The 24,803-nt window shown below is 35.7% G+C and overlaps 1 protein-coding gene across 1 annotated transcript in view; it reads left to right on the top strand.

Moving 5' to 3' along the window:
- The window catches only part of DNAH12 (dynein axonemal heavy chain 12), a 57,746-nt gene that overhangs the window by 29,267 nt on the left and 3,676 nt on the right, over nucleotides 1–24,803 (top strand). The window contains exons 39-68 of the mRNA XM_084214551.1: nucleotides 33–199; nucleotides 1,243–1,498; nucleotides 1,705–2,004; nucleotides 2,687–2,865; nucleotides 4,426–4,618; nucleotides 4,738–4,899; nucleotides 6,224–6,418; nucleotides 7,213–7,346; nucleotides 7,574–7,736; nucleotides 8,199–8,315; nucleotides 9,342–9,518; nucleotides 9,854–9,985; nucleotides 10,409–10,498; nucleotides 11,491–11,631; nucleotides 11,763–12,004; nucleotides 12,345–12,492; nucleotides 13,396–13,541; nucleotides 13,943–14,157; nucleotides 15,046–15,238; nucleotides 16,053–16,245; nucleotides 16,674–16,846; nucleotides 17,349–17,489; nucleotides 18,615–18,773; nucleotides 19,795–19,939; nucleotides 20,415–20,565; nucleotides 20,813–21,066; nucleotides 21,615–21,755; nucleotides 22,527–22,664; nucleotides 23,516–23,749; nucleotides 24,127–24,312. Of these exons, the coding sequence (XP_084070677.1) occupies nucleotides 33–199; nucleotides 1,243–1,498; nucleotides 1,705–2,004; nucleotides 2,687–2,865; nucleotides 4,426–4,618; nucleotides 4,738–4,899; nucleotides 6,224–6,418; nucleotides 7,213–7,346; nucleotides 7,574–7,736; nucleotides 8,199–8,315; nucleotides 9,342–9,518; nucleotides 9,854–9,985; nucleotides 10,409–10,498; nucleotides 11,491–11,631; nucleotides 11,763–12,004; nucleotides 12,345–12,492; nucleotides 13,396–13,541; nucleotides 13,943–14,157; nucleotides 15,046–15,238; nucleotides 16,053–16,245; nucleotides 16,674–16,846; nucleotides 17,349–17,489; nucleotides 18,615–18,773; nucleotides 19,795–19,939; nucleotides 20,415–20,565; nucleotides 20,813–21,066; nucleotides 21,615–21,755; nucleotides 22,527–22,664; nucleotides 23,516–23,749; nucleotides 24,127–24,312 (5,265 nt within the window). The remainder of the gene's footprint in view (nucleotides 1–32; nucleotides 200–1,242; nucleotides 1,499–1,704; nucleotides 2,005–2,686; nucleotides 2,866–4,425; nucleotides 4,619–4,737; nucleotides 4,900–6,223; nucleotides 6,419–7,212; nucleotides 7,347–7,573; nucleotides 7,737–8,198; nucleotides 8,316–9,341; nucleotides 9,519–9,853; nucleotides 9,986–10,408; nucleotides 10,499–11,490; nucleotides 11,632–11,762; nucleotides 12,005–12,344; nucleotides 12,493–13,395; nucleotides 13,542–13,942; nucleotides 14,158–15,045; nucleotides 15,239–16,052; nucleotides 16,246–16,673; nucleotides 16,847–17,348; nucleotides 17,490–18,614; nucleotides 18,774–19,794; nucleotides 19,940–20,414; nucleotides 20,566–20,812; nucleotides 21,067–21,614; nucleotides 21,756–22,526; nucleotides 22,665–23,515; nucleotides 23,750–24,126; nucleotides 24,313–24,803) is intronic.

Raw genomic sequence — 24,803 nt, 5'->3', positions numbered from 1 at the left:
CTGTGTTCTGAGTGATCCTGTTTGCATTGCAGAACATTATTATGGCCCGGCTGGACAAGAGGCGCAAAGGAGTTTTTGGCCCTCCAATGGGAAAAAAGTGCATTGTTTTTGTAGATGATATGAATATGCCAGCTTTGGAGAAGTATGGGGCACAGCCTCCTATAGAACTTTTAAGACAGTTCTGTGACCATGGATTTTGGTAATTATTTGAAATACAACTGAAAATTTTTTGTTAATGTATTTGCTGTTACTTTTCTATTCCCTTGAATTTTATTTTCAAAACTTTTTGAAGTGGTCTGTTAATCTTAATATAAATTTAGTTGATATAAAAATACATTATTTAAAGTTGAAGCAACTTGTATTTTACTCTCTAAGGACTTCTCAGTTTAGGAAATTCATGATCAAATTAATTTTGAGTGTTTTAGAATGTTCTAGTGCTGAGCAGCAGAGTTAGTATATGTTAAATAAAATTATTCATTTACATCTTGATTATTTTAACTTTTTTTTTTCCCAGTGTAGTTTTTTGTTATTTTTGTTATTTGAGTTTTCTGTACATATCTATATATATGCAGTTATATAAAACTTCTGATTTTATTTCTTTTGTTGGTTTCCCCTATTATCCGTGTTTCTATTATTCAATAATTTTTTTAACAAGATCTCAAAATGTTTTTTCGAATTCACAGTGAAATCAGGTCTGATAATAGGCATGAAATGAAATAAGTTCAAAGTCTTCCCTGCTTTTGTGGTTTTTGGCCTTGCTTATATTGGAAGATAGGAACAGGTGTTTTCCTGAGTCTGGATCATTCTACGATTCCAGGCACTTTTCAAATACAGCTGCTCTTGTGATTCCAGGCACTGCTCAGATATCTGTTGCTCTTGAATAGAGATATACCTTGATATGTTACAATTTTAATACTCAAAATTTCCTATCAGATTTTACACAACACAGTTTAAAGAAATAATCTTTCTTTCCAGCCAGGAAATGATATGTTGAGATTAACTGGTGCATGGTTAAAGGATTAGTTGTTTTTTTTGTATTTTGGGGAGGAGAGGTTTTTGTTTTTTAAAAGACAAAGTGTATAGAAATATATATTATATTACATAATGCCTAGCATGTTTATATATATATTTTAAAATACTTTTTTAATGCATGCAGGGGGTGGTCTGTCATATAGATGCATATAAGGTGTAACAAATGTGTTACATCTGTATTTAAGTGTCACATGGCATTTTATTTTGAAGGTACGATTTTAAGGACACCTCTAAAATCACCCTTGTTGATGTCCAGTTGCTGGCTGCGATGGGGCCCCCAGGGGGTGGGAGGAATCCTGTCACCCCTCGGTTCCTGCGGCACTTCAACATCTGCAGCATCAACTCTTTCAGCGATGAAACAATGATCCGCATCTTCTCCACCGTCGTTGCTCTTTACCTAAAGATTAATGAATTTCCTCCTGACTTCTCCACACTTGGAAATCAAATTGTCACTGCCACTTTAGAGGTAAGAGGCAAATACCTTACTGGGGATTTCCTTCAATTTGTTCATTGAAGTTCCTTTGCAATAACGTACAATTATTGCAATACAATAATGTATTGTGAAAGGGTTTTTTTGAGAAATAACATTTCAGAAGGCATTTAGAAATTATGATAAAATACAGTCAATGTTATGTTTTTGATTTTGTTGTTCTCTTTTGTTATTATCTGAAGGTGTATAAGAAAGCCATCAAAAATCTTTTACCCACACCAGCCAAATCTCATTATACCTTCAACCTGCGGGACTTTTCACGGGTTATCCATGGCTGCTTGCTCATTAAGAAAAGTGCAGTTCAAAACAAGCACGTGATGATTCGGCTGTTTGTACACGAGGTGTTTCGTGTCTTCTATGACCGTCTGGTGGAAGATGAGGACAGGACCTGGTTGTTCGATCTAGTGAAAGATATTGTGAAAGAACATTTCAAGGAAGTATTTGATAAAGTTTTTGCACACCTGAAGGAAGGAAGCTCATCTGTGAGTATCATGTTTAACCTGTTGCTAAATAATTGCTTTTATTGCAAATTTAGGACACAAGAGTTAATCATAGGTGAAATTTTGATTCAAAAGCACATGAAAGTTTGTCTTCATAAGGAAAAAAATGAAGAAATAAAAATTGTTGGGGAGGGTTTAACTGTTGTACATGAACATTCTTTTTGAAAAATATTGCATTTAAAAAGTGCTACTTTTTCTTAAAAGGAATTAGTACGTCTGCATCCTGTGATTATTATTAAATTTTGGTATCCAAAATACTGTGTAGTTGTGTTATATTTTATGCCTTGTCTTCATTTATTTTGTTGCTTGTTTTTGTATGTCCTTTGTAGTTGCTTTCATGTATAGAAGAAATAACTTTGTGGTCTTAGCTGTTCATTTCATAATATACATCTGTATGAATTTGGTGTAAACTGAAGGTCATGATTATGAGACTGTTAGTGGCTATCTGAGCCAATTGTTTTCCAAGAACAAATTAAGAATAAGTGTATAGCTCAATACAGGAAGCATTATTTTGAGGGGGGTGTTGTCTGTGAGTCAAAATATTTTGGAGTGCTTATTCTTGTGTCTGGGGTCTAAATTCTCCTTTGTTTTCCAAAATTGCGATGAGGAATATATTCACTAAATATTGAACTTGACTTCATAATTTTTTAAATATTTGCCATAGGTGACAGAAGAAGACATGAGAAGTCTGTGTTTTGGTGACTACATGGATCCAGAAGTTGAGGGAGAGGAAAGACTTTATGTTGAGGTTCCAAGCATTGAGGAGTTCAGTGATATTGTGGAGCAGTGTCTGGAGGAATATAATCAAACCCAGAAAACAAGAATGAACCTTGTTGTTTTCAGGTGTTTATGATCTGTTTTATTAAGAGCTTTAAGCTGTAGTTGATAATTCAGTATATTCAATTTTGTGGTCTGTGGTTTTCTGTGTGTCTCCTCCCCTTTTTGCATCCATTGTCGTGTTTGTGGTGTTACACCTTTATGAATGGAAGTAAACTGACTTTTTCTTTATGCTTCTCGTTTTTCTATTTGAAAGTAAATAATGAGAACCTTTTGTCCTTAGGGGCTTTGAATACTTTCCTTAGTTGTTATAGAAACATTGTGCACTGAATCAGGTAGGTGCTGTACTTCTCCTAGGCCTCTGTCACCAGTGAAGATGAATGTCACTGGACTTTATTCCCCAAGGACAAGCATCTCAAGAGGGAGATGTTCACAATCATAGCTGTCTGCTCTGTTGTTATGTGGCACAGCCATGCACCCAGCTGGTGCTGCAGCTAATCCTGTGAAATTTTAGACTCTGCAGGCCTTTATTGTTACCTTAACTTGCGATCATGCAGAGCTACAGCTGAGAGAGATTAGGAGGTCAGACTTCTTCCTCCTCCCTCTTTCTAGAGATTACCACCTCTTCATATTTGCCAGGGTAACTTGACACGTCAATACTTTGTGAAGGTGATTAGAGTTACTTCAAACAGTTCTAGTAGCAGCTTATTTTAGTCTAGGTCGTTTTGCCAAGCTGGATTGCTGACAGCTTGTATGTACAGCTAGGCTCTCAGTTTGAAGAGCTGGCAGCCTCTGATCAAAGGCCACTTCCTGGGTGTAGAAGCAATATTCCAGTGACCTCACTGAACAGCAGCCAGGAGAGCATGTTTGACTGCAGCCTTAGAGTTCAGTCTCATGGATAACATCTGGATTTGTTTCTTTTATTTTTCTAACCAGTAAAAATAAACAAGAATTTATCTTTTTTTGACATGTTTGGAACTTTTTTTGCGATTACTTTTAATAGCTGTTCAACTTGCTTTAATTACCCCATGCCCTGGGGTAATTAATCACCCCATCCCCTGTGCTTAAGCAGGGGATCTCCTATAGGCCTTGCTTCATATTCTGAGTTTTGACAAGGACTCTCAGTAACGTGCAGATACTGCTTCCTGAGGATGTTCCAATGTTACTTTCACATGTAAGTTCTAAAACAGCATCAGAGGTAGAGGAAAGGGAGGTGTTTGTCGATATAAACCATGTTCCCCCAGTGGGGATACTGAAACTGCTATTGTTCAAGAAAGTTAAAATTGGCAATACTGCTGTTATTTTGAAGTAGAGAATTAATGTTTTTCATTTCCTTTAGCACTTTTATCCTTACAGTACTCCTGTTCTTACCTCTGCATGTTCTTTCTAGCAATTTGCAGTAATTTAGCTACATACTGATATTTGTATAATAGAAGAATTATAAGTTTTACTTTATTTTGTGGTTCATGCCCACTGTCTTTTCTTCTCTTCCTCTCTACCCCAGCCCATCCTGCATTCAGAAATTTGTTTTGGAGATGCTATTCCTTGATTTGTTTCCCAGATTTATGGGTGCATAGATGTCCGTGTGTTTCTGCTCTTTGGGTAATCAGTGTGTTCCCACTGCAGGTACATGCTGGAGCATTTGTCTCGACTGAGCCGCATCCTGAAGCAGTCTGGGGGGAATGCTCTGCTGGTTGGAATGGGAGGAAGCGGGCGGCAGTCTCTGACCCGCCTGGCAGCCTTCATGGCAAGAATGTATGTTTTTCAACCAGAGATTTCTAAGACCTATGGTACAAATGAGTGGAGAGAAGATCTGAAAGTGAGTATTAATAATCTGCCGACATTTTGATTGAATTTTGAGGGTGGAACGTACAATTTTGTTTTGGAGCATACAATTTTGTTTTGGAATGTACAGTTTTAACTGTCTTGCATTTTCAGAGACTTCTGAAGAGTGCAGGTGTTAAGGGCTTGAAAACTGTATTTCTCATCACAGACGCACAAATTAAGCTCGAAAGTTTTTTGGAAGATATTGACAGTGTCCTCAACACAGGAGAGGTTCCCAATCTTTTTGCAGCAGATGAAAAACAAGAAATTATGGAGGTATCTTTAGAAAATCTCTTTAATTTCACCTCTGTTTTAATCTACTTGATCAGTTCAGTGTGATATGTGGCTTTTGGACATTTGCGCTTAATTCTGTGACTTCTTTTTGAGACTTGAGATAAATCAACTTAGTAAACTTATAGAGTAGTTTATGCCAACTGCAAGCTTTAATTCTGACCTAGTGTTCTGTTCACAAACACGTAGAGTTGTGCATGTAGAGAACTTGCATTGTTCACAAATACCCTGTGGCTGTAGTTATATTTTCATAGTGTATTGTGCAGGACAAGATTGTGCATCTTAATGGTTTCATTGATCAGTGAAGTGAAAAGCTGTGACATTTTTATTGGAACACATGGCCTACCTTTCTCAATAGACTCCTACTCTCTGGGCCACTAGGGCATTGTTACACAGAATTTCATAGTCCTGAGGAGACAAGGTGGGCGAAGGTGCTCCATAACCTTGGGCTCAGAAGTAAGGATGCAATGTACTCAGGCAAATTAGAAACAAAATTAACTCAGATCAGGCTTGGATTTTCACAGTAGCAGTCACAATTTGGGGGGAAGAGGCATCAATCTTTGTATGCATCAAGTTGGAAACTTAATGTTAGCAAACAATATTTGGAACTGCATGCTGTGCGGTTTCCCTATTTCTGTGATGTTTTTACTAAATTAAGTAGGTAGGCTTCTAGTTGATTTTCAAAATGTTTCTTAGTGCACACAAAAATGTTCTTTGTTACAATATCTGTATCACTTGATAGATGTTACTACTGGTTTTTCTTGCATTTAAACTACGAGCATGTTGATACCTGGATTCATGTATCTTTCAAAGAAGTTAGATTATAATTCTCGTGATCTTTTTCTATTACTATTTCATTCTTACCAGGTATATAGTGGCAATATTAAAATAATATGTCACTTTTCCAATTTTACAGTTTGTGTGAACATATTCAGAGGGTATATGCTGGAACTTGGTAACTATTCCCAATGTGCCAACCGGAGCAAAGTTGGTTTTTATTTGTTTAAATCTGTTCCCTCCAAAGAATTCTTCTTTTACTGTATTGTTGTGATCTACTCTCTGTTGCTCAGAGCAGCAGATGATCATTTCTGGAACACTTTCAAATGCTGAAAGGGTTACAGATAAATAGTGCAATCCTGTTCTCAGTTTTTACTACTTGTTCTGGTTTTCTGCTTTATTTTACCTGTTTCATTTCCATTAAAAAATTAAGTTTCCTGGTCATGCTACCATTAATAGGATTGCTATAGAACTTCAGATGTGTTTAATGAGAATTTATGTAACATTTTTTATGCCATGTATTATTCCTAAGGGTGTTCGTGCAGCAGCTCAGGCTGGTGATAGAAGTGAAGAACTCAGTCCCTTGGCCTTGTATGCATTTTTTGTGAACCGCTGCAAAGAAAATCTCCACGTTGTGGTGGCATTCAGCCCAATTGGAGATGCTTTCCGCAATCGTCTGAGACAGTTTCCATCACTCATCAACTGCTGTACTATTGATTGGTTCCAGGTACGGGAGAATATTTATATTATTTCCTCCAAAATCTGCTTCAGCTCTCTAACACACTATATTTCTAAGGGCCATTAGATTTTCTTTTGTCTTCCTTGTAGAAGTACTCCTTGTTTTCCAAAATTTTGAAATTGCATAAGCCTTTTCTGTAATATTTTGGGAGCTCTTTGATGTGTGATCTCAACATTTCTACATGTAAATAAAGTTAAATTTTGTTGCTAAGCATTTCTGAAGTATGAATAGTCTTAGTTTGATGATGGAAATTTGTAATTTTATTACATAATGTGTGTATTTTTAAGGACTAGAGAAACCATTTCATTGTGACTGTAAAATTATCTTAATTGTGGCTGCCTATTAAGCAGGTCATCCATTGTAGCAATGTCTAGCAAATACAAATCCTGGTGTTTATCAGTAGATCTTTTATAGCAGAATAAAACTTGGAGAAATAGTATCAAATGTAAGTAGTACTGCTCTCAGTAAAGCACAGTTAACTCTCTAGCTTGGCCCAGTGCTGATGCCAATTAATTTTTCTGCCACATGGTGAATAGACACAGAACTGTTTGGATGGAATGTTACTGCGTAGCTTTGAGCTAGAAGATCAACCAGGAGCTGTCAGAAAAGATTGAATGGGTGGTGACCTTGCTGCCTGAGCTAACCAAGCCTTTTATCAGTTCATTGTTCTTGAGACACAGCTGGGACTAGTGTATCTCATTCTGGTGAAACTTGATTTTTAACATTTGAAGACTGCTAACAGTTTAATTTTACAAATTCTTTCTTCCTCACTTCTCCCTCAGCCGTGGCCTGAAGATGCTCTTGAGCGTGTGGCCAGTAAGTTCCTAGAAACACTTCAGCTCACGGACGCTGAGCGTCAGGCAGTTGTGCCCGTCTGTAAATACTTCCATACTTCAGTTTTGTCACTCTCCGAAAGGTCAGTCTATGGCTTTTGCAAACAATCATAAAGTATTAGGTGACTGAGTTTGAATGCTACTCGTTTTTATATTAAAAGTTAACACAACTATTTGCCTTCAGAAAAATTATATAAAATCACTGAAATTGTTAATTCCTATCAAACAGTTATATAACTTTGCTAGTGATAAACTAAAAAGTAAATTAAAATGTTTCTTTCGATTTTTCTTTCTTTTTATTTTTTAATAGATTTTTTCAAAGTCTGGGACGCCATAATTATGTTACTCCTACTTCTTATCTTGAGCTTATTGCTGCATTTCAGAGACTTCTTACTGAGAAACGAGACAGTGTAATGAAAGCCAAGAAGAAATATGTGAATGGGCTAGATAAACTAGCTTTTGCTGAGTCACAGGTGAGTTATGATTAATATGGAACTGAAATTAGGAAATGCTTATCAACTACAGATCTTTTTCTGTAGAAGTCAATCAAAAGTGCTTTTTCAGATTTTGTTTAGCTCAGTCTTCAACAGTAAAACGAACAAATATATTTTGCCCTTTCTTTCCTGCAATCACAGAACTTGTGCTAAAGCCATACATCTCTAAGCATATATTATAAAGTAGTATATAAACAGAGCTGTCATTTTCTTGGTGGTTAAGAGGTGACTGTAAGTGACCTGTTATAGTTCTTAAAATTAGACATTGTATGTAGGAGATAAAAATAAGTCTTGGGAATGTTTTGATTTGAAACTGAGTGTTACATTAACAATCAATAAATTAGTCATTAGGTAAAATCTAAAGAAATTGGTCTTAAAGAAATTGCTGGAAATTGTGCTTGACCCTTCTGGATCCCACCTGATTCTTTTCTATATGCATAGGTTGGTAGGATGAAAATAGAATTAATTGAGCTGCAGCCCAAACTGGAAGAGGCTAAAGTGGAAAATGCAAGCATGATGCAGGTAGAGTTATACAAATACAGCTTTGTGGCTTTTAATGTAAGCATGTGTCTTATTTCACTGATGTGTGACTTTCAGAAAGTAGGAGTTGAATTGAGGTCTTTGAGCTCACTCCTTGCTTACAGAGGTTTCCAGTATTCTGACACTGGTTATTTATGTTTATAGCCTTAGAACAGAAATAAAATTTCATTCTTTATATAAAATACATTCTCTGGATATACAGTCATTGCCTAAGCTCCATGCTGAAAGATGTTAGAGGAACTTTCATGCTAATAGTGATGGAATCAGGTTTCCCAAGTTGATTCAGAAACATTGTGAAAATCTCAAGTAGTTTTTCCATGTGACCAGATATAACAAAACAAACAAGAACAGTTTTGCACGGTCTGTCTTTGCATGCACAGCGATTATATGATTGATTTATAAAAGGATCCTGGAAATTTAGTGGGATTTAGGATCAAAAATCTTGGGTGTTTTGAAAATTCCAGTATATGAAAATATACACATTCTTATCTAGTATGTGACTGTTGCTTCACCAAAAAAGCATGATTTAATTGACATGTTATACACTTGTTTCTGATTCCTAAGTGTTTTTACAGATACAGTGATATCTCTTCTGCCTCTAAGAAAACTGAATGTCACTTCTCTAGAACTGCAAAGGGAATTGGATAAAGGCTTGACTTATCCCTGAAAAGAAAATAAATTTCAGTAGTCAGTGTTACAGACTGTGAAGCTAAAATTCCCTGTAAAACTCATCCATTTTAGTTACAGTGTCATGTGCAAACATGAGGAGCTTCTCCTGAACTTCAAACATATTTTAAATACCTTTTTTTTGAGTGTAATCTGATATCAGTTTATCTACTGTGATACTGTGATAAAACTGTGATGATATTGCAATATGCTAAGAAATGATTCCCTTAACATAAATTGAAATGATGTTAACATATTAAAAACTTCAATGTACCCTTTATATTTTACAGTATTCCATAAGTTCTATAGTAGATAATTTCAGTTATTTGATCATTCATGGCACGATATAAATAAAGCCCACTCATGGTTTTTCTTTAGATTATAGAAGTAGAATCTGCAGAAGTAGAAGAAAAAAGAAAAATTGTTAAAGTGGATGAAGAAATTGCTACAGGAAAAGCTGAAGAAGCTCAGGCACTGAAAAATGAATGTGAGAGTGACCTGGCAGAGGCATTACCTGTCATGGAGGCTGCAATTGGTGCTCTTGACACTTTGAAGGCAAGCTGATCTACATTTCAGCATTTGAAAGTGTTATGTAACTCTCTAAAATAAGAGATGACACAAAAGTGTATAAAAAATATTCTGACCTGGAATTTTTAAAGCGTAATTTTATTTAATCATTAGTTTACAGTTTATTAGCATTTAATTTTTTTTTTTCTGCATAGAGGGTAGTGATGAATATTGTTAATTGTGATGGTAACATTGTATCATCCCTTCTAAAAGTCCTCTGTTACCTCTTATGTTCATTGGTAATGGTGTTATAATTCCTCTTTTTTCTATCAGTTCATCTACTGAGTGCTAAGACATAATACTTCATGTATTTTTTATTTTAGCCATCTGATATAGCAGTTGTCAAAACAATGAAGAATCCTCCCTCTGGTGTCAAACTTGTCATGGCTGCTGTCTGTGTCATAAGAGAAAAAAAACCTGAAAGAATTGAAGATCCTTCAGGATCTGGAGGCAAGGTAAAATGGCAGACAATAATCAGAAATAAAAATGTAATTAATGTTCTTTCCAACACTTAGCCAATAAACAAGATAACCCAAGGTCCATTAAAGTAGGCAAGTGCCTATAGCCTCCACCCAGGATTTTACTGAAAACTTTCAGAATTCCTTATTTTTCAGATTTTTTTAATGTGCCACATTTTATTTGCTTTACACATTTCTTGAGAATACATAATTTCCCTGAGACACTGTTTACTTTTTGACTGAAAGTATAATTGGAAGGAAATGTTTGATCTGACAGACTTTCTGCTTTACTGGCATCTCAGGGAGATACCAGATTATCAGTATTAAATATTCATTAATTTTAATTAAATTAGGTTTGTAATTTTTTGTATGTGTATTTGTTTTGAAGTCTGAAAAAGTATTTCCTACTATGTTTTGTAGATTTGGGATTATTGGGGTGTAAGCCAGAAAATGCTTGGCAATATTAATTTCTTAAAGGAGTTGAAAGCCTGTTCTGAGACACCCATTCCGGTAAGGCTCTTTCAGTAATTTTTACCAGACACTTTCTTGCAGGGAAAAAAAAAAAAAAAAGAGAGAGAGAGAGAAAATACTTGATTGGAGACATCATTTGTCCAAATCAATCAGTTTCTTCTGAGCCTGTGTGTCCTTTTAGCCTCATTTCACAGATCCTGTTTTGGGAGTTGACTGGGGTTTTTCGGTGGAACCAATGGACTTTCAATCTATATCCAGCCTTCCTATACCTTTTTTTTTTGCTAGTTTTACTAGATCTATCATTCAGCATTATAAACTTCTTTTTATAATTGACTGTCCACTGCTGCCTTTCTTAACATCTTTTCCTAATTGTATTATTTTTTATTAAATTAATGAATGATGACAAAATGGGTAATATTTTGTTAATTATACTGGCAGATATACAATAAATGCAGAAATGTACTAGCTAGATAACCTTTCAGATATGACCTTTTTTCCCAAAGGTCTTGCTATCTAAGAATGTGATATTTGCCCTTTGCTGAATTAATTGGAAATTGAATATGCTTTGTACTTGATAGAATACTCTTTGCATTTAATAAAACTGGTCCCCAGAAGTAGGCACAAGCAATTACATTTTGTATTACATTAGGAGAAATGGCTTGTTATAGTGTCCCCAAATTTGTGTATTGAAAAAAGATAGCAAATAATGAAATTGGTGTGTGTTGCATAAGGGGCAGTGTAAATTAAGGCTTCTATGTGACTGTAATGCTCTTAGGACTTATGGAGCTGCAACATGGAAGATACAGCAAATGCATGACTAGAAAGGGTAAGGATAGGATTAGAAGCAAATCAGGAAAAGACTAGGAAACATGATAGGAAGATCAAAACAATCAAATGAGCAGTGATTTCTACAACAATTATTATGGAATAGTTGTTTCTTATTTCATTGTGTGGAGAAATGGCAATGGATCTGTTCAATTTTGAAGTGTCAGCTGTGAGATCTGATGGGCTATTATGCTTTTGTTCCCCAGGAAGCTGTCATGCAGAAGATTCGGACTGAGTACCTGACTAATCCAGAGTTTGATCCACAAGTGGTGGCTAAAGCTTCCTCAGCAGCAGAGGGTCTGTGCAAATGGATTAAGGGAATGGAAGTCTTTCACAGGGTATCAAAGGTATGGTTTTGGTCCTTGCCCCTTGGTGCAAGGATCTTCCTTTGCTTCGTCTATTCACCCTAAGCATTGTACTTAATAATAAAGTTACACAAATGTACTAAAGCATTTGTGGATTGGTTGTAATTGAATAGGAGATTGAACCCAAAAAAGAACGTTTAAAAGTGGCAGAGGCATCCTTGGCAGTGACAATGGAGCTGTTGAATCAGAAGAGAGGAGAACTTGCAGAAGTTGAAGGCCGTCTGGCTGCTTTGGAAAAAACCTTTGCTGAAAAGACAGAAGAAAAGGCTCGTTTGGAATTCCAGGTTGATTTGTGTGCTAAAAAACTGGAACGAGCAGAGAAGTTGATTGGAGGCCTTGGTGGAGAGAAAACTAGGTCAGTTTAAAGTTCAAATGTGAGATAAAACAGCCACTGTAGAAATAGAACTTGAAATTACATTCTCTAAGCCTTTAATGCTGTGTTTCTGTCTGAGGACTGTAACACTAAATAATGTCCTGCACCTTGAAATATTCCTAGTTGTTTGTAGCATAAAAATATGGGCAGCAACACCGGGTGAATTGTTGCAGAAATTTCTTCAAAATGAGAATAGAATACATCAATGGGGTTTTCATATTTTTCACCTATTCTTGCCTAAGATGAACAAAACCAAGTTGGTTTTCAGCATCAATATCATTAACTTGGAGGCTTCAGTATGACTTTTTTCTGCTTTTTATAGATGGAATCAAGCTGCCTGCGATCTTCAAGTGGAATATGATAATCTGACAGGTGATATTCTGATATCAGCTGGTGTAATTGCATATCTGGGAGCTTTTACTGCTGGATTTCGACAAGAATGTACCAAAGATTGGAGCAAACTGTGCAAGGTTAGAAAGTTGTCTTAGAGTTAAATAAATGTTTTGGTTTTTTGAGACAACTGCAAAAGGCTTCAAAAAGCCCTTGTAATTTACCTAATGTTAGCCTAGTAAACCTCAGGGGAAAACCTATGGGATCAATTCTGCTGATCCAATATTTTGTAGATTTGAATTTAATTAAATCAGCGAATTTACTCTGCACTTATAATTTACTCCACAATAGCATGTTAGAAACAAGAGACCATCATTGATTTTGTAAGGCTTGATTGTTACTGAAGTAAAATCTCATTGCTTTCTGTATTTTGCCTTTAAATAAAATAAATAAATTTAAAATGCAGTTATGTGTAATGTAAAACATTCTATAACTTACACCATCAAGTATTTGTATGTTAATTATAGGGTTAATTATGTGATTTGCAAAGGAACTCTTTCAACATAGGAACCCTAACACTTACACTTACCCTTAACCCTAATGGCATATGAATGCCATAATTCATAAATAATTGATAAATCAAGTGATTTAGAAACACTTAAAAATGCATGAAACAGTAACAAATCAGCACTGGATTACTGTACTGATTTAATGGAAGATATAATTAGGTATTTCCAACTGTATATGTATTTCTTAAGTCATAACTTTATGTAACAAACCTCCCCCCATGAATGTACCAAAAACTGGACAAATCTTAGAAAATTCGATAAGAGAGTAAATACTTAGTGGGAAAATGTAGTGAATTATTGAAATTATGGTTTTATTTTCCCCAGGATTTTTACTTATACATGATCTATTTCAGTCCCCTTAAAACAAAATGCACATTGTCATTTTTGGATGGAAGTGGCATTTAATAAAGATATAAAGAAACTCAGAATAAAGAAAAATGTTTATTTTGTTGGGTTTTCCCCACTCTTTTTCAGGAGAAAGAAATCCCTTGTTCTGAGAATTTCTCTTTGAGCAAGAATCTTGGTGACCCAGTAAAAATAAGAGCCTGGAATATTGCTGGTTTGCCAACTGACGTATTTTCTATAGACAATGGGGTCATTGTTGATAATTCAAGACGTTGGTAGGTGACAAAAAGTTTTAATTTTCAAATCCAAGCAAGTTCCTACTTTTAAAAAAAAGAGTGTATCTGGAAACAGTGTAGCTTCTGTAGAGCAATATAATTTCAAAAGGAGTGGAATCTTTATATGCCGGGGGGAGTTAGAACAATATTTTACAATAATTCTGTAATTTGTTTATTTTATGAAAATTGTTAAACATTTTTTGCAACTTTTAAAGCTATTTCTGCTATTACTTTTCAAATTATTGTAAAACACCTATGCATCCATTATTCACTGATATCTTAAAATAATATAATTAAATTGTATCACTTCTTCTCAACAGTCTAATACAGAAACATGTAAAATAGTTTAAAATTTTGGAAAATGCCTGAAAGCACTGAGAAAACTGTCCTGTGTTCTCTAGGCCATTAATGATTGATCCTCAAGGTCAAGCAAATAAATGGATCAAGAATTATGAGAAGGACAACCGTCTGAATGTTATCAAGATCAGTGACACGGATTATATGAGAACTGTGGAGAACTGCATTCAGTTTGGGACTCCACTGCTGCTAGAAAACGTTGGGGAAGAATTAGACCCATCTCTTGAACCTTTGCTGCTTAAACAGACATTTAAACAAGGTACAGCAGAATTAATTTAGAGCCCTGAAGGAAGGGACATTAATGTTCAGTTTCTAGTCTCTGGCACCGCCTGATGTTTTTGATATTGCTCTCTTCTTGCCTTAATTCTGCCTCTGCTATGAGAGCCTGAAGTTTTACTTTTTAATAAATGTCATTCCTGCTTGTCATGAAAATGGTTTTATGTGAAAACCTTTACCAGATTGCTGTAGGAGACTAAAGAAGTTCTGTGAAGGAAACATTGCCAGTGAAATTGTTTTGCTTGTTCATTTTCATATATTTTAGTCTGATGATAATATTTGCTAAATTTTGCACAAATAAAGCAAATAAAGTTGTCAAGACATTTTGCTTAAGGCATAGTTTTCGCTGTACTTAGCAAGTAGCTAGGAATTTGGCTTTTTAAACTTTTCCTCCTGTTAGATGACAGAAAAGTGCACATGAAGAAATTTGTTTTCCCTTCCTTCTTACCTAGTTTGTCTTTATTTGTTTTCATGTTCAGAATTAAAAACAAAAGGAAAGTAAAGCTCAAACACTTTTCTTTTTTTTGTGGTTTCCTCTTTCAAACAAGGAATTCAATGAAAGAGTAGTCTGTAAGAATAGAATATTTGGGAATAATTCCAGAGCTCTCTGTTGGGTCTCTAGTTTTTGTATATGCAAATTGGAAGTACAGTAGTGATAGGATTGACTTGATTTCATCTGCTGAGAGGGCTAAATGGCCTCATTGAGGTCTGTGAGAATTTTTCAGACTATCAGATATATTTACTAATTTTTACTTCTCAGGAAATTTGTCATTGATGAGAAGTTTGCTTTTATTTAATGACAGAAGTTTTTTTTTCCTATGAATAATTTGAGTAGATAAGTTTTTCTTAATGTTTCTTTTTTTAACTTCAGGAGGTATGGAGTGTATCAGGCTTGGTGACAACGTTATTGAGTATTCCAGTGATTTCAAGTTTTTTATCACCACAAAACTAAGAAATCCACACTATATGCCTGAACTTGCTACAAAAGTTTTATTACTCAATTTTATGATAACACCAGAGGGACTTGAAGACCAGCTGCTAGGTATTGTGGTAGCAGAAGAGAGGTAAGTCTCTATGGTAAGCAGCCATTAAAGGTTTTTATGGCATAATTCCCAGGAAATGGGAAATTGATTTATTGTATAGAAGAATGGTTGTTACATGGCATAAATGTTACTCAGTAACAACTTTAAATTAAAATTTTATCATTTAAAAATGTATTAGGGAAGTGTTAGGGGTAAGTGTCCGCAAGTTAATTAAAATAGCAGATATGAAATCATTGTTTTTTCATGGAAATATTCTCCTGAAATATTCTTTGAATGTTAGAAAACTTAGTAAATATTATTTTGAATCATTACTGTTATTTTTTCAATGTGACTGAACTGCCAGACAAAGGTGCCAGAATGATGAGGATTTCATTTTAATTTTGTAAGAAATAAATGCAGAGTACCTCTGAAACTGATAATGGACCATATCTGAGCCCTCTCAGAGGCACAGAGAAAAAGCATCGGGGTTGTACAGACATTCTGTGTAATGGGGGTAAATGGTTTGCTAACAGAAGTGTTTCCAGCAGTGAATCAGCTCTCTGTATCACTTGGTGGGTTTTTTTCAGGCAGCAGTGATACCATAAAGGAAAAGTAGGATGCACTGACATTTTCAAAATGCTAAGATGTTAAAGATTAGACCATCATTTCCAAATATTGAGTAGAAGTAATGGGAAGCAATCTGTATTCACCATTACAAATAGATGTTAAACACCAAAAACCTCCTTAAACTGAAAAGAATGTTTACAAATAACTTCCTGTAGGGAGGAATTTTCATGGGCTTCTTTTGCAGCCAGTGCAAGATTTGGTTGGTTTTGGTTTTTGTGTTTTTTATTAGGCCAGATTTAGAAGAGGAAAGAAATGCTCTCATTGTACAGTCTGCAGCCAATAAAAAGAATCTACAAGAAATTGAGAAGAAAATTTTAGAAACTTTAGAGTCATCTGAAGGTGATATTCTGGAAGATGAGACTGCCATCCAAGTCTTGGATTCTGCCAAACTCATGGCTAATGAGATCACAAGAAAACAGCAGGTAAGGAGTATGTATGTGTGCTTCCCTCAATAATACTGAGAAATGAAATGTTAAATTTGCAGCCAGCAGAAGGTCTCTGATTTGGAAGCATAGCACAAGGAGCAAATTCTGTACTTGTGAAATGGAAAGAGAAATAAAATTGGATCTGTTCTAGAATCTTCACTGATACTTTATTCAGTCTTCAAAATGTTTTTAAGTATGTCTATCTGTAGTGCAGGTAAATAGATCAGGCAGCACTGGGGTAGGGCCAAGTGCTTGTTTTACCTACTGGGATGGTGCCTTCTGGAGCAGAAAAGTCACTTTACTCTGGTGTTGCAGTGCTGTATGGAACTATTCTGGAAATACTGTTTAGTAATGACATTTTTGTAGAACATGAAGAGTATTAAGATATTAGAAGCTGTTGTTTGTCCCCTGCTGTCGATGTGCAGATCGCAGAGAAGACGGAGCTGAAGATCGCGGAGTCGCGGGAGGCGTACCGGCCCGTGGCGCAGCACTCGGCCGTGCTCTTCTTCAGCATCGCCGACCTGGCCAACATCGACCCCATGTACCAGTACTCCCTCAGCTGGTTTGTCAGCCTCTACATCACCTCCATCCATGACAGGTAAAGAGGGTGTCTCTGCAGAAAATCAGGAAGTTTAATTCTCTTGTTATGAATAGTCTTCTCCACTTGGAAACAGTTTGCTTTCTTAAATGCAGGATTTTGAAGGAAAATAGGATTTATGAATGAATTAATTTATCTTTTTAGTTACTGTTGAAACAAATGATGAACTGTAAGGATGTGCTATATTTAAGTATTTTTAAGAATGTGACTTAGTGTGAAGTCAGGTTCTGAAATAGGCTCCATTTTGAAGATTAAGTGCCACCACTTAACTTTGGCAAATCGATTTCAGCTTATTATTTTGCGTGGGACTTCTAAAAGTGCTGCAGTCTTTTTAAAAGACAGGGAGTATAGTTGAAATTTTGGGGAAACTGCCACCTAAGTCTCTTGTGGAGCCTGTGGATCTGACCTAAATCCTCCACAACCCTAAATAGATGAGATTTCTTAACGGATTGTATATGTTATTCAATTGGAAGTCTCAGTTCATCACTTCTTTTCTTTTCAGTAATAAATCCAAAGTTTTGAAGAAGCGACTTCAGTATCTAAATGACCACTTCACCTACAATCTGTACTGCCAAGTCTGTCGTTCGCTGTTTGAAACGGACAAGCTGCTCTTCTCATTTCTGTTGTGCTGTAATCTGCTCATGTAAGCTCATTTTTGTGGAGTCTCTTACTAACAGAAACTAATGATTTTATCGTGGAAGCAGGTACTGATGAAATGGAATGTTCTTGTGCACATTGATAATAATGCCTTTGGAGTAAGGTCATGAATACTTTGGGCTTTCTAAGACGTATAATATTAAGAAATGGAAGAGTGTGTGAGTGCATGTATCACTACTACAGGACACATTATGAAAAAAAAAAGTGTGCTCATTTGTCAATGGTTTTATCAGTGATAAATCTGTCTTTAAAGGATCTGGGCAGTGTTACATACATTTTGACATTACTCATGTCAAAACCAATTTCTGTTATTTAAGAAAACATTTTAGAAAGAAAATTTACGCAGTAATGTGTAATGTCAACAACTTCTATGTTTTGTCTTTGTTTTTCATTTTAAACTCTTCTCTGTCTGTTATCCTTTAGCATAACATCATGTGACCTCAGATGCAGTCTTCTCCTTTCCACCAGCTTTTTAGTTTTCTATTCCTGAGTTTGTGTGAATACCTTAGGAAAGGAATGATATGTTCAAAATTGCACAACCACAATGTGCATACTTAATTAATTGCAGTGTGTACTCATCTGTACATGGGTGCTCTTCCTAGGCCAATATGTAAGGGTACTGTAATTGTAAAACACATTATTTTCTGCAAAGCCTTTAAAAACCAGGAATAATTGCACTTTAAAAAAAAAAAAGAAAAGCAGGTATTAGTTCTATGGAAAAGGTGTTGTCAAGCACTGGGACAGGCTGCTCAGGGCAGTGGTAGAATCACCATCCCTGGAGGCATTTAAAAGCTGTGTAGATATGGCACTGAGGGACAGGGGTTAGTGACAGCTTGGCAGTGCTGGGTTAATGGTTGGACTTATCTTAAAGGTTGCCAACCTAAACAATTAACTGATTCTAAGATTTATCTCTTGAAACCCTTACTTTAGTATTAATCAGACATTTTTACCATGCAGTTTTTTAATAATATAGAATATTGAGGTCTGATCTCCACTCTTACTGAAGTAGAAGCATTCCTAAAGGGCAGTGAAGTGTAATTAGTTTAAAAGCACTGTTTATATTATGTAAAATTGTATCTCAATTACTGGTTTGTTTTTTTAATATATATAGGGCTAATAATGAAATGGAACATCAAGAGTTTATGTTCTTACTAACTGGAGGTGTGGGTCTCAAGAATGAGCACAAGAATCCAGATCCGTCTTGGCTATCAGACAAGAGCTGGGATGAATTGTGTCGTGCCAGTGAATTCCCAGCTATGGAAAGACTGAGGTATGGTAAAATACTGATGTGAATTGGCCTGAATTGGTTTTGACCAATACATACATAACATGCTGAAAGAAATGTTTGCAATGTTTTCCAAATCAGTGCCAGAATGATGAGGGGATGAAACCAGCCCCTTTTTTTCATTATCATGTTTGCTTCACTTACTCCAATCTGTCAGCTCACTATTTATAATATTATATGATAAAACTATTTTTTTCTAAATTAGAGGCGTTGCCTTAAGAAATTTTTCTTCTGAAATGTCTTCATAGTAGAGAAGCAGTGTTTTAAGGGTTCAGTGAAAGCCAGAGATAGTAGATGTAGCAGAATTCCACTGCAGTTCTGGGGAAGGAGTTTTTCTAGTAAACTCTATCCTCCTGAACTCAGCTCAATTTCACTGTGGGTTTAAATAGAATTTAGCACCAAATTCTGGAGACAACATGGCTGTACAAGACTTCCATGAATTAGCTGACTGAGGGAAAATATTTGGAGCATTTTGATCTGAATGCAGTAACACTGCTCTCTTAGAAGTAAGTTCTTTCAGGTAGATTGTTTTGTGCTTCAGCTCCTTTGGAGTTTAAGTAGCAATGTGGATTATGATCCCACCTTTAAATAATCTGAGAGTTGTCCCATTGCCAAGGACATACTTTGCATTTTGTGTGAAGGAAAATAGTTGAGGAAAAGTTTTTTTTCCTAGTTGAATTTTCTGGTAATTTTCTTCAGTTAAAGTGTGGTGTTTTCCTGAACTAGTAGAGGCAAAAAACTCACCCGGCTCTATGAAGGTGCAAGCAGTGCTACCTGGAGGAACAGACAGAACTTATTGTCATCTTGGAGCATTTCAGGTGGAATCTGTCCTCAGCATCATGGTGGAAAGAGATTTTTCACCATTCAGCATAGAGAAGCTCAACTGTAGGATTATTTTCTGACGTAGATATGAAGTGTCTTAAATGACAATACAATGTAATTTGCCTTTGATAAACATTAAAAAAAAGACTCCAGGTATTTATAGTACTTGTGTTTTTTTCTCTAGGAGTCATGTCTCTGAAAATATAGATGAATGGCAAAAAATGTATGATAGCAAAGAGCCTCACAACTTTCCATTACCAGAAGAGTTGGATAATACCTTTAATGAATTACAGAAGATGATAGTTCTTCGGTGCTTAAGACCAGACAAGGTAAAATGATCTGTTCTGGAGTAGACTGTTTGTAGACTGTGCCATGCCTTGTAGCATAGTTTGCCCTGCCTGTTCCAGTAATTAATCTGTTCTTCATTATATTTATTAAGAAAGTAAATGCTGTTATTTTTTCAAGTGAACAGTACAAACACCTCAAGCATCAGCTGAAATCTTTCTTTCTGACGTAACTTAATGAATCTTTTGGAGGATTCTCATTGTTCTAGCTCTCTTGAAATATTTTTTCATGCCTAGGCTGTTTCCTGGTGCACTCAGTATACTCAAGAACAGGACATATTAGCCTGAAAAAAACAAGAGATGAAACCTGAAACCTTTGCTTTTGGATCACTCTGCAAAACTGGTCTCAAATCTCTGCAAATCAGAGAGGTGTCTGCAGGCTTAAGCATAAAAGACATTGTCAGATCTGCAGTTATGTCTATGTTAATGGTTTGTATTTGCTTTTTTTTTTTTTCACTAGATTGGTCCAGCTATAACAGCATTTGTTACTGAAAAACTGGGGAAGAAATTTGTAGAGCCACCACCTTTTGATCTAGCAAAAAGTTACTTAGATTCAACTGCTACAGTCCCTTTAATATTTGTGCTATCTCCAGGAGCAGATCCCATGTCTAGTAAGTATACACAGAAAGAAGGGACCTCAAATTCCCCTTCAATACACAGTGAGAATTATTTTCCACTTTCTGCAAATAGATTTGAGTGCATTGTGTCAGACTGGTAGAATTCTGTGCCCCTTCAAAATGCTAATTTGTATGTACATGTAAACAGAATAGTAATAGAAGTTTTTCAATTAATTTTTTTGCTGACATAACTTCTTTTTAATATATGAGTGCTAAAATCTTATGCTTCTTTCTGTTCAAGGCCTCCTGAAACTGGCAAATGACAGAGAGATGGTAGGAGATAAGTTTCAGTCCATCTCATTAGGACAAGGACAAGGACCAATAGCTACAAAAATGATTCAAACAGGAATGGAAGAAGGAACATGGGTTTGTTTACAAAATTGTCATTTAGCTGTCTCCTGGATGCCAATGCTGGAGAAAATATGTGAGGAGCTTGACGGTGAAAAATGTCACCCAGAATTCAGACTTTGGCTTACAAGTTACCCCTCACCAAAGGTATATGCATGGCCCTATAATCTCTGTTTAGGGAAAGGAAAAGTTGATGGCATTTTTAGGGAATTTTTGTATACCTGAATGAGCTGATAATACAAAACTTCTCTGAAAGGCAATAAGGCTTTGAGGAGATAATTTAACCAAGAAAGGACATTTAAAAAATAATTATAAACATGATAATATCAAGCTTCCTTTGTAATATTTAGATTCTGTGATGTGCAATATTTTGTGTACTACTCAATGAAACTGCAATCTGTCAGCATATATGATTAAGAAGGGGTTTTTTTCTCTCACATAAATAAAAAAAAATTAGTCTTTTATTTTATGTGAAGTGTTGAATACCAAGAAAACATTTTAAAATTCAGGTTTGTTATTTACAGCAGAGTCTTACTTTCTTGATGCCTTGGAGAATTTTTTATAAGCTGTTGACCTTTAAAATGGAATTTCTTGCAGATAGTTGTTAATGTAAAAAACACAGAATAATAGTATGTTATTATTATAGAATCTATTCCAATCTTTCTGAATGCAGTTTTGCTATTTTTTATTTCTAGTTTCCAGTAACCATTCTGCAGAATGGTGTGAAGATGACAAATGAGCCTCCTACTGGTCTGAGGTTAAACCTACTTCAGTCATTTCTTTCTGATCCTATTTCTGATCCTGAATTCTTTGCTGGATGCCCTGGAAAGGAGCTGGTAATGTGCCTATCTCTTGAGAAGATTTTGGACTTTGAGTTTTTTTTATCCACAGATTTATTTATTTATTTCCAGTGAATAATTATAAGCTAAAATTTTTACTGTGGTTGTGAGTTTAGGTTTTGCAGTAATAAAGATAATTAGTTAAGAATTACCTCTGCCAGGTAATTTCATGTAGCAATATTTTAAACGGTTTCTTAGGCTTTATTAAATCACTTACATGCTACACACATATAGTACACAATGTACATGGACTCTGAACACTGATTAGAAAGGCATGGCTGTTGTTATTGAGATGATAAGCACTGAGGAGACCTTTTCTTGCTACCAGGGACCAAGTACTGCAGTGCCCATATATCTTATTGATACCTGGTGAATAACTTAGCTAATTGTTACCTGTGAAGGAAGGGAAAAACAGTGGGATCAGTGATATGAGTTATCAATATACATAGGTGACTGCACCTAAGGACTTGCTTTAAAAATACATTTGTATTTTTTATCTATTGAACCTTAAAAATAAATATCTGGCACTATTGGAATTCTTATGAAGTTGCCCTATACATTAAAGAATATCATGGTACTTGAGGAACTGGCTAAATGTGCTTGCATATGGGGCACTGTGTGTGCACTTGTTCCCTGGGCAAACACTACAAGGTACTTAGTGGTGGCCTGGATTTATACCTGGGTGGAGAGTGGTAATCCAAGGGTGCTCACTACACAGGTAACTTACAGACTCGTTAATAATACATTTTTCTTTTGCTTTTCTCAAAGGTATGGGAGAAACTACTCTTTGGAGTTTGTTTCTTCCATGCTCTTGTTCAGGAGAGAAGGAAGTTTGGACCCCTTGGTTGGAATATACCCTATGGATTTAATGAGTCCGACTTGAGAATCAGTATCAGACAGCTGCAGGTAAAATCATTGATTACCTCCTGAACTCTGATCTTGCAGAACACAGCTGGAGTCACAAGGAGCAATACACTGAAGTTACCTCACATGTTCGTAGATATCCAGGACTTCAGCTGTAAACACAAGGAATGCCAATCATACTATAGATATTTTCAAAATTTCAAAAGGCGTAAAAAGTTTAGATTTCTACAGACATGTGGAATATAATGAATATATGTGAGTATTACAAAATTTAAATTTGTCATGTACAAGAGCTCACTGTTCTTGAGGTAGCACATGTCAATGACAGTCACCTATTAGGTAGATGTCCTATTAGGTAGGAAGACTTTTTTTACATGTATACTGGTAGTGAACAGAACTTCAGACTGTTCTCCTTCCCCAAATGAGATGGTGAACTCTACTCGACCTTGAACCTTTTATAGGCACTCTGTATAAAAGTCAGGAGAATTAATAATCAATTACAGAAGTTGAGGCTGAAGATTTGAAATAGTTACCAAGGAGTTAATGAATGAGATTGGAGGAAGATTGAAAGATAAATTAAGTGAAACACACGTTTATTTCTGGTGCAGAAAAGTGTCCATCTACAAAGTTTGAACTGGAGAAACCATCCAGTTGTAAATAATTGACTAATTTTGATATTCATAAGAGGCTTTTGCTCTTAACTCATCTTGATTTTAAACAATAATTTTTACCTGAAAATAAGATTTCAGAATTTGAATTTCCAGCACCTAGGAAGAATACTCCATAAACTGCAGCTTACACATGCTGTAGCTTCCAGCCTTTTATTCAGTTAGGTCCCACTGTTGTTTAGCAGATACTGCAAGTCCCTAGAACTGCTCTCATTTCTGTTTCAGTTATTCATCAATGAGTACAGCCATGTTCCCTTTGAAGCTGTCTCTTACCTGACTGGTGAGTGTAACTATGGAGGTCGAGTGACAGACGACTGGGACAGACGTTTGCTGCTGACCATGCTCGATGACTTCTATAACCCAGACATCATCGAGAATCCTCGGTACACTTTCTCTCCCAGTGGCAACTACTATGCTCCACCCAAAGGCACATATGAGGAGTACATTGAGTTTATTAAGGTAAAAAGGAGCAACAGGATTTTGCACTGTTACAATGATGTGCTAAGAAAGCAATCCTGAAAGGCTTAAAGAGGTAATTTTGCAGCACAATTAATTGTGTGTTCAGGTTCTTGCCAGTGTCCTTGTATGATCCTTGCCATGATCTCAAACGTTTTGGAGAGGGAATTAGTAAGTAGATAGGGGGATGTGTAGCATAGATTCTTTGGAAATTACTTTCTGTGTGGGAAGTGGTGGCTCTATCACCAGTAATTCTGTCTGCAAATACATGCCACTCAGGTCCTCACTCACCTGCAGCTGAAGTTTTTCACTTGACTTGTTAAAGAAACCTCCTGCTTTATGTCACCCAGACTTCTTTTTTTTGTTTTGTTTTGTCCTAGAGTCTTCCCTTTACTCAGCACCCAGAGGTATTTGGCTTGCATGAAAATGTGGATATTGCAAAAGATCTTCAGCAAACTAAGACTATCTTTGAATCTCTGATTTTAACACAAGGAGGTGGTTCTCAGGGAACCTCTGGGGGTGGTGACAGCACTCTTTATGCAATTGCAGATGATATTCTCAGCAAGGTATTGTATTGTACAAATGACTTCAATATATCTTTTTACAAAGCAGAAATTCCTTAACTAGAATCTTCACTGTAAAGTAGATTATCATCTTGAAAGAAAAGCATTCTGAAAGGAACTTAGTGCAATGTGAAAGTAAGAACTTGTGTGGCTGTAGCAGACCACAGCTATATTTCAGTTGAAAGAAGTGTTATTAATTTTATTAAATAGGCAGAAGACAGTAGAAAGAGAGAAAACAGAGCAAACAGGACTTGAAAGAACAGTTGATTCATTCACAAGAACAAATTTAAAATTAATAAATAGAAATATATTAATAAATTTTCATTATATTAAAAATTCGAGGTGTTTATTTTTTAAAATGAGCATTAAAATCCCACCATTTTTATTTAGATTGAACTACTGAATCCTGTATTGCTAAGGTACTAATCAGAAAGTGTAGTGGTTTCTATTGCTCTGCAAATTTTCACATTTGCACACCTAATGTAAAATCATAG

This window comes from Fringilla coelebs, assembly GCF_963513975.1.
Source record: "Fringilla coelebs genome assembly, chromosome: 13".
NCBI classification, from domain to species: domain Eukaryota; kingdom Metazoa; phylum Chordata; class Aves; order Passeriformes; family Fringillidae; genus Fringilla; species Fringilla coelebs.
Note: the sequence above shows the minus strand (reverse complement) of the source record. Positions and strands in the feature narration are given on the sequence as shown.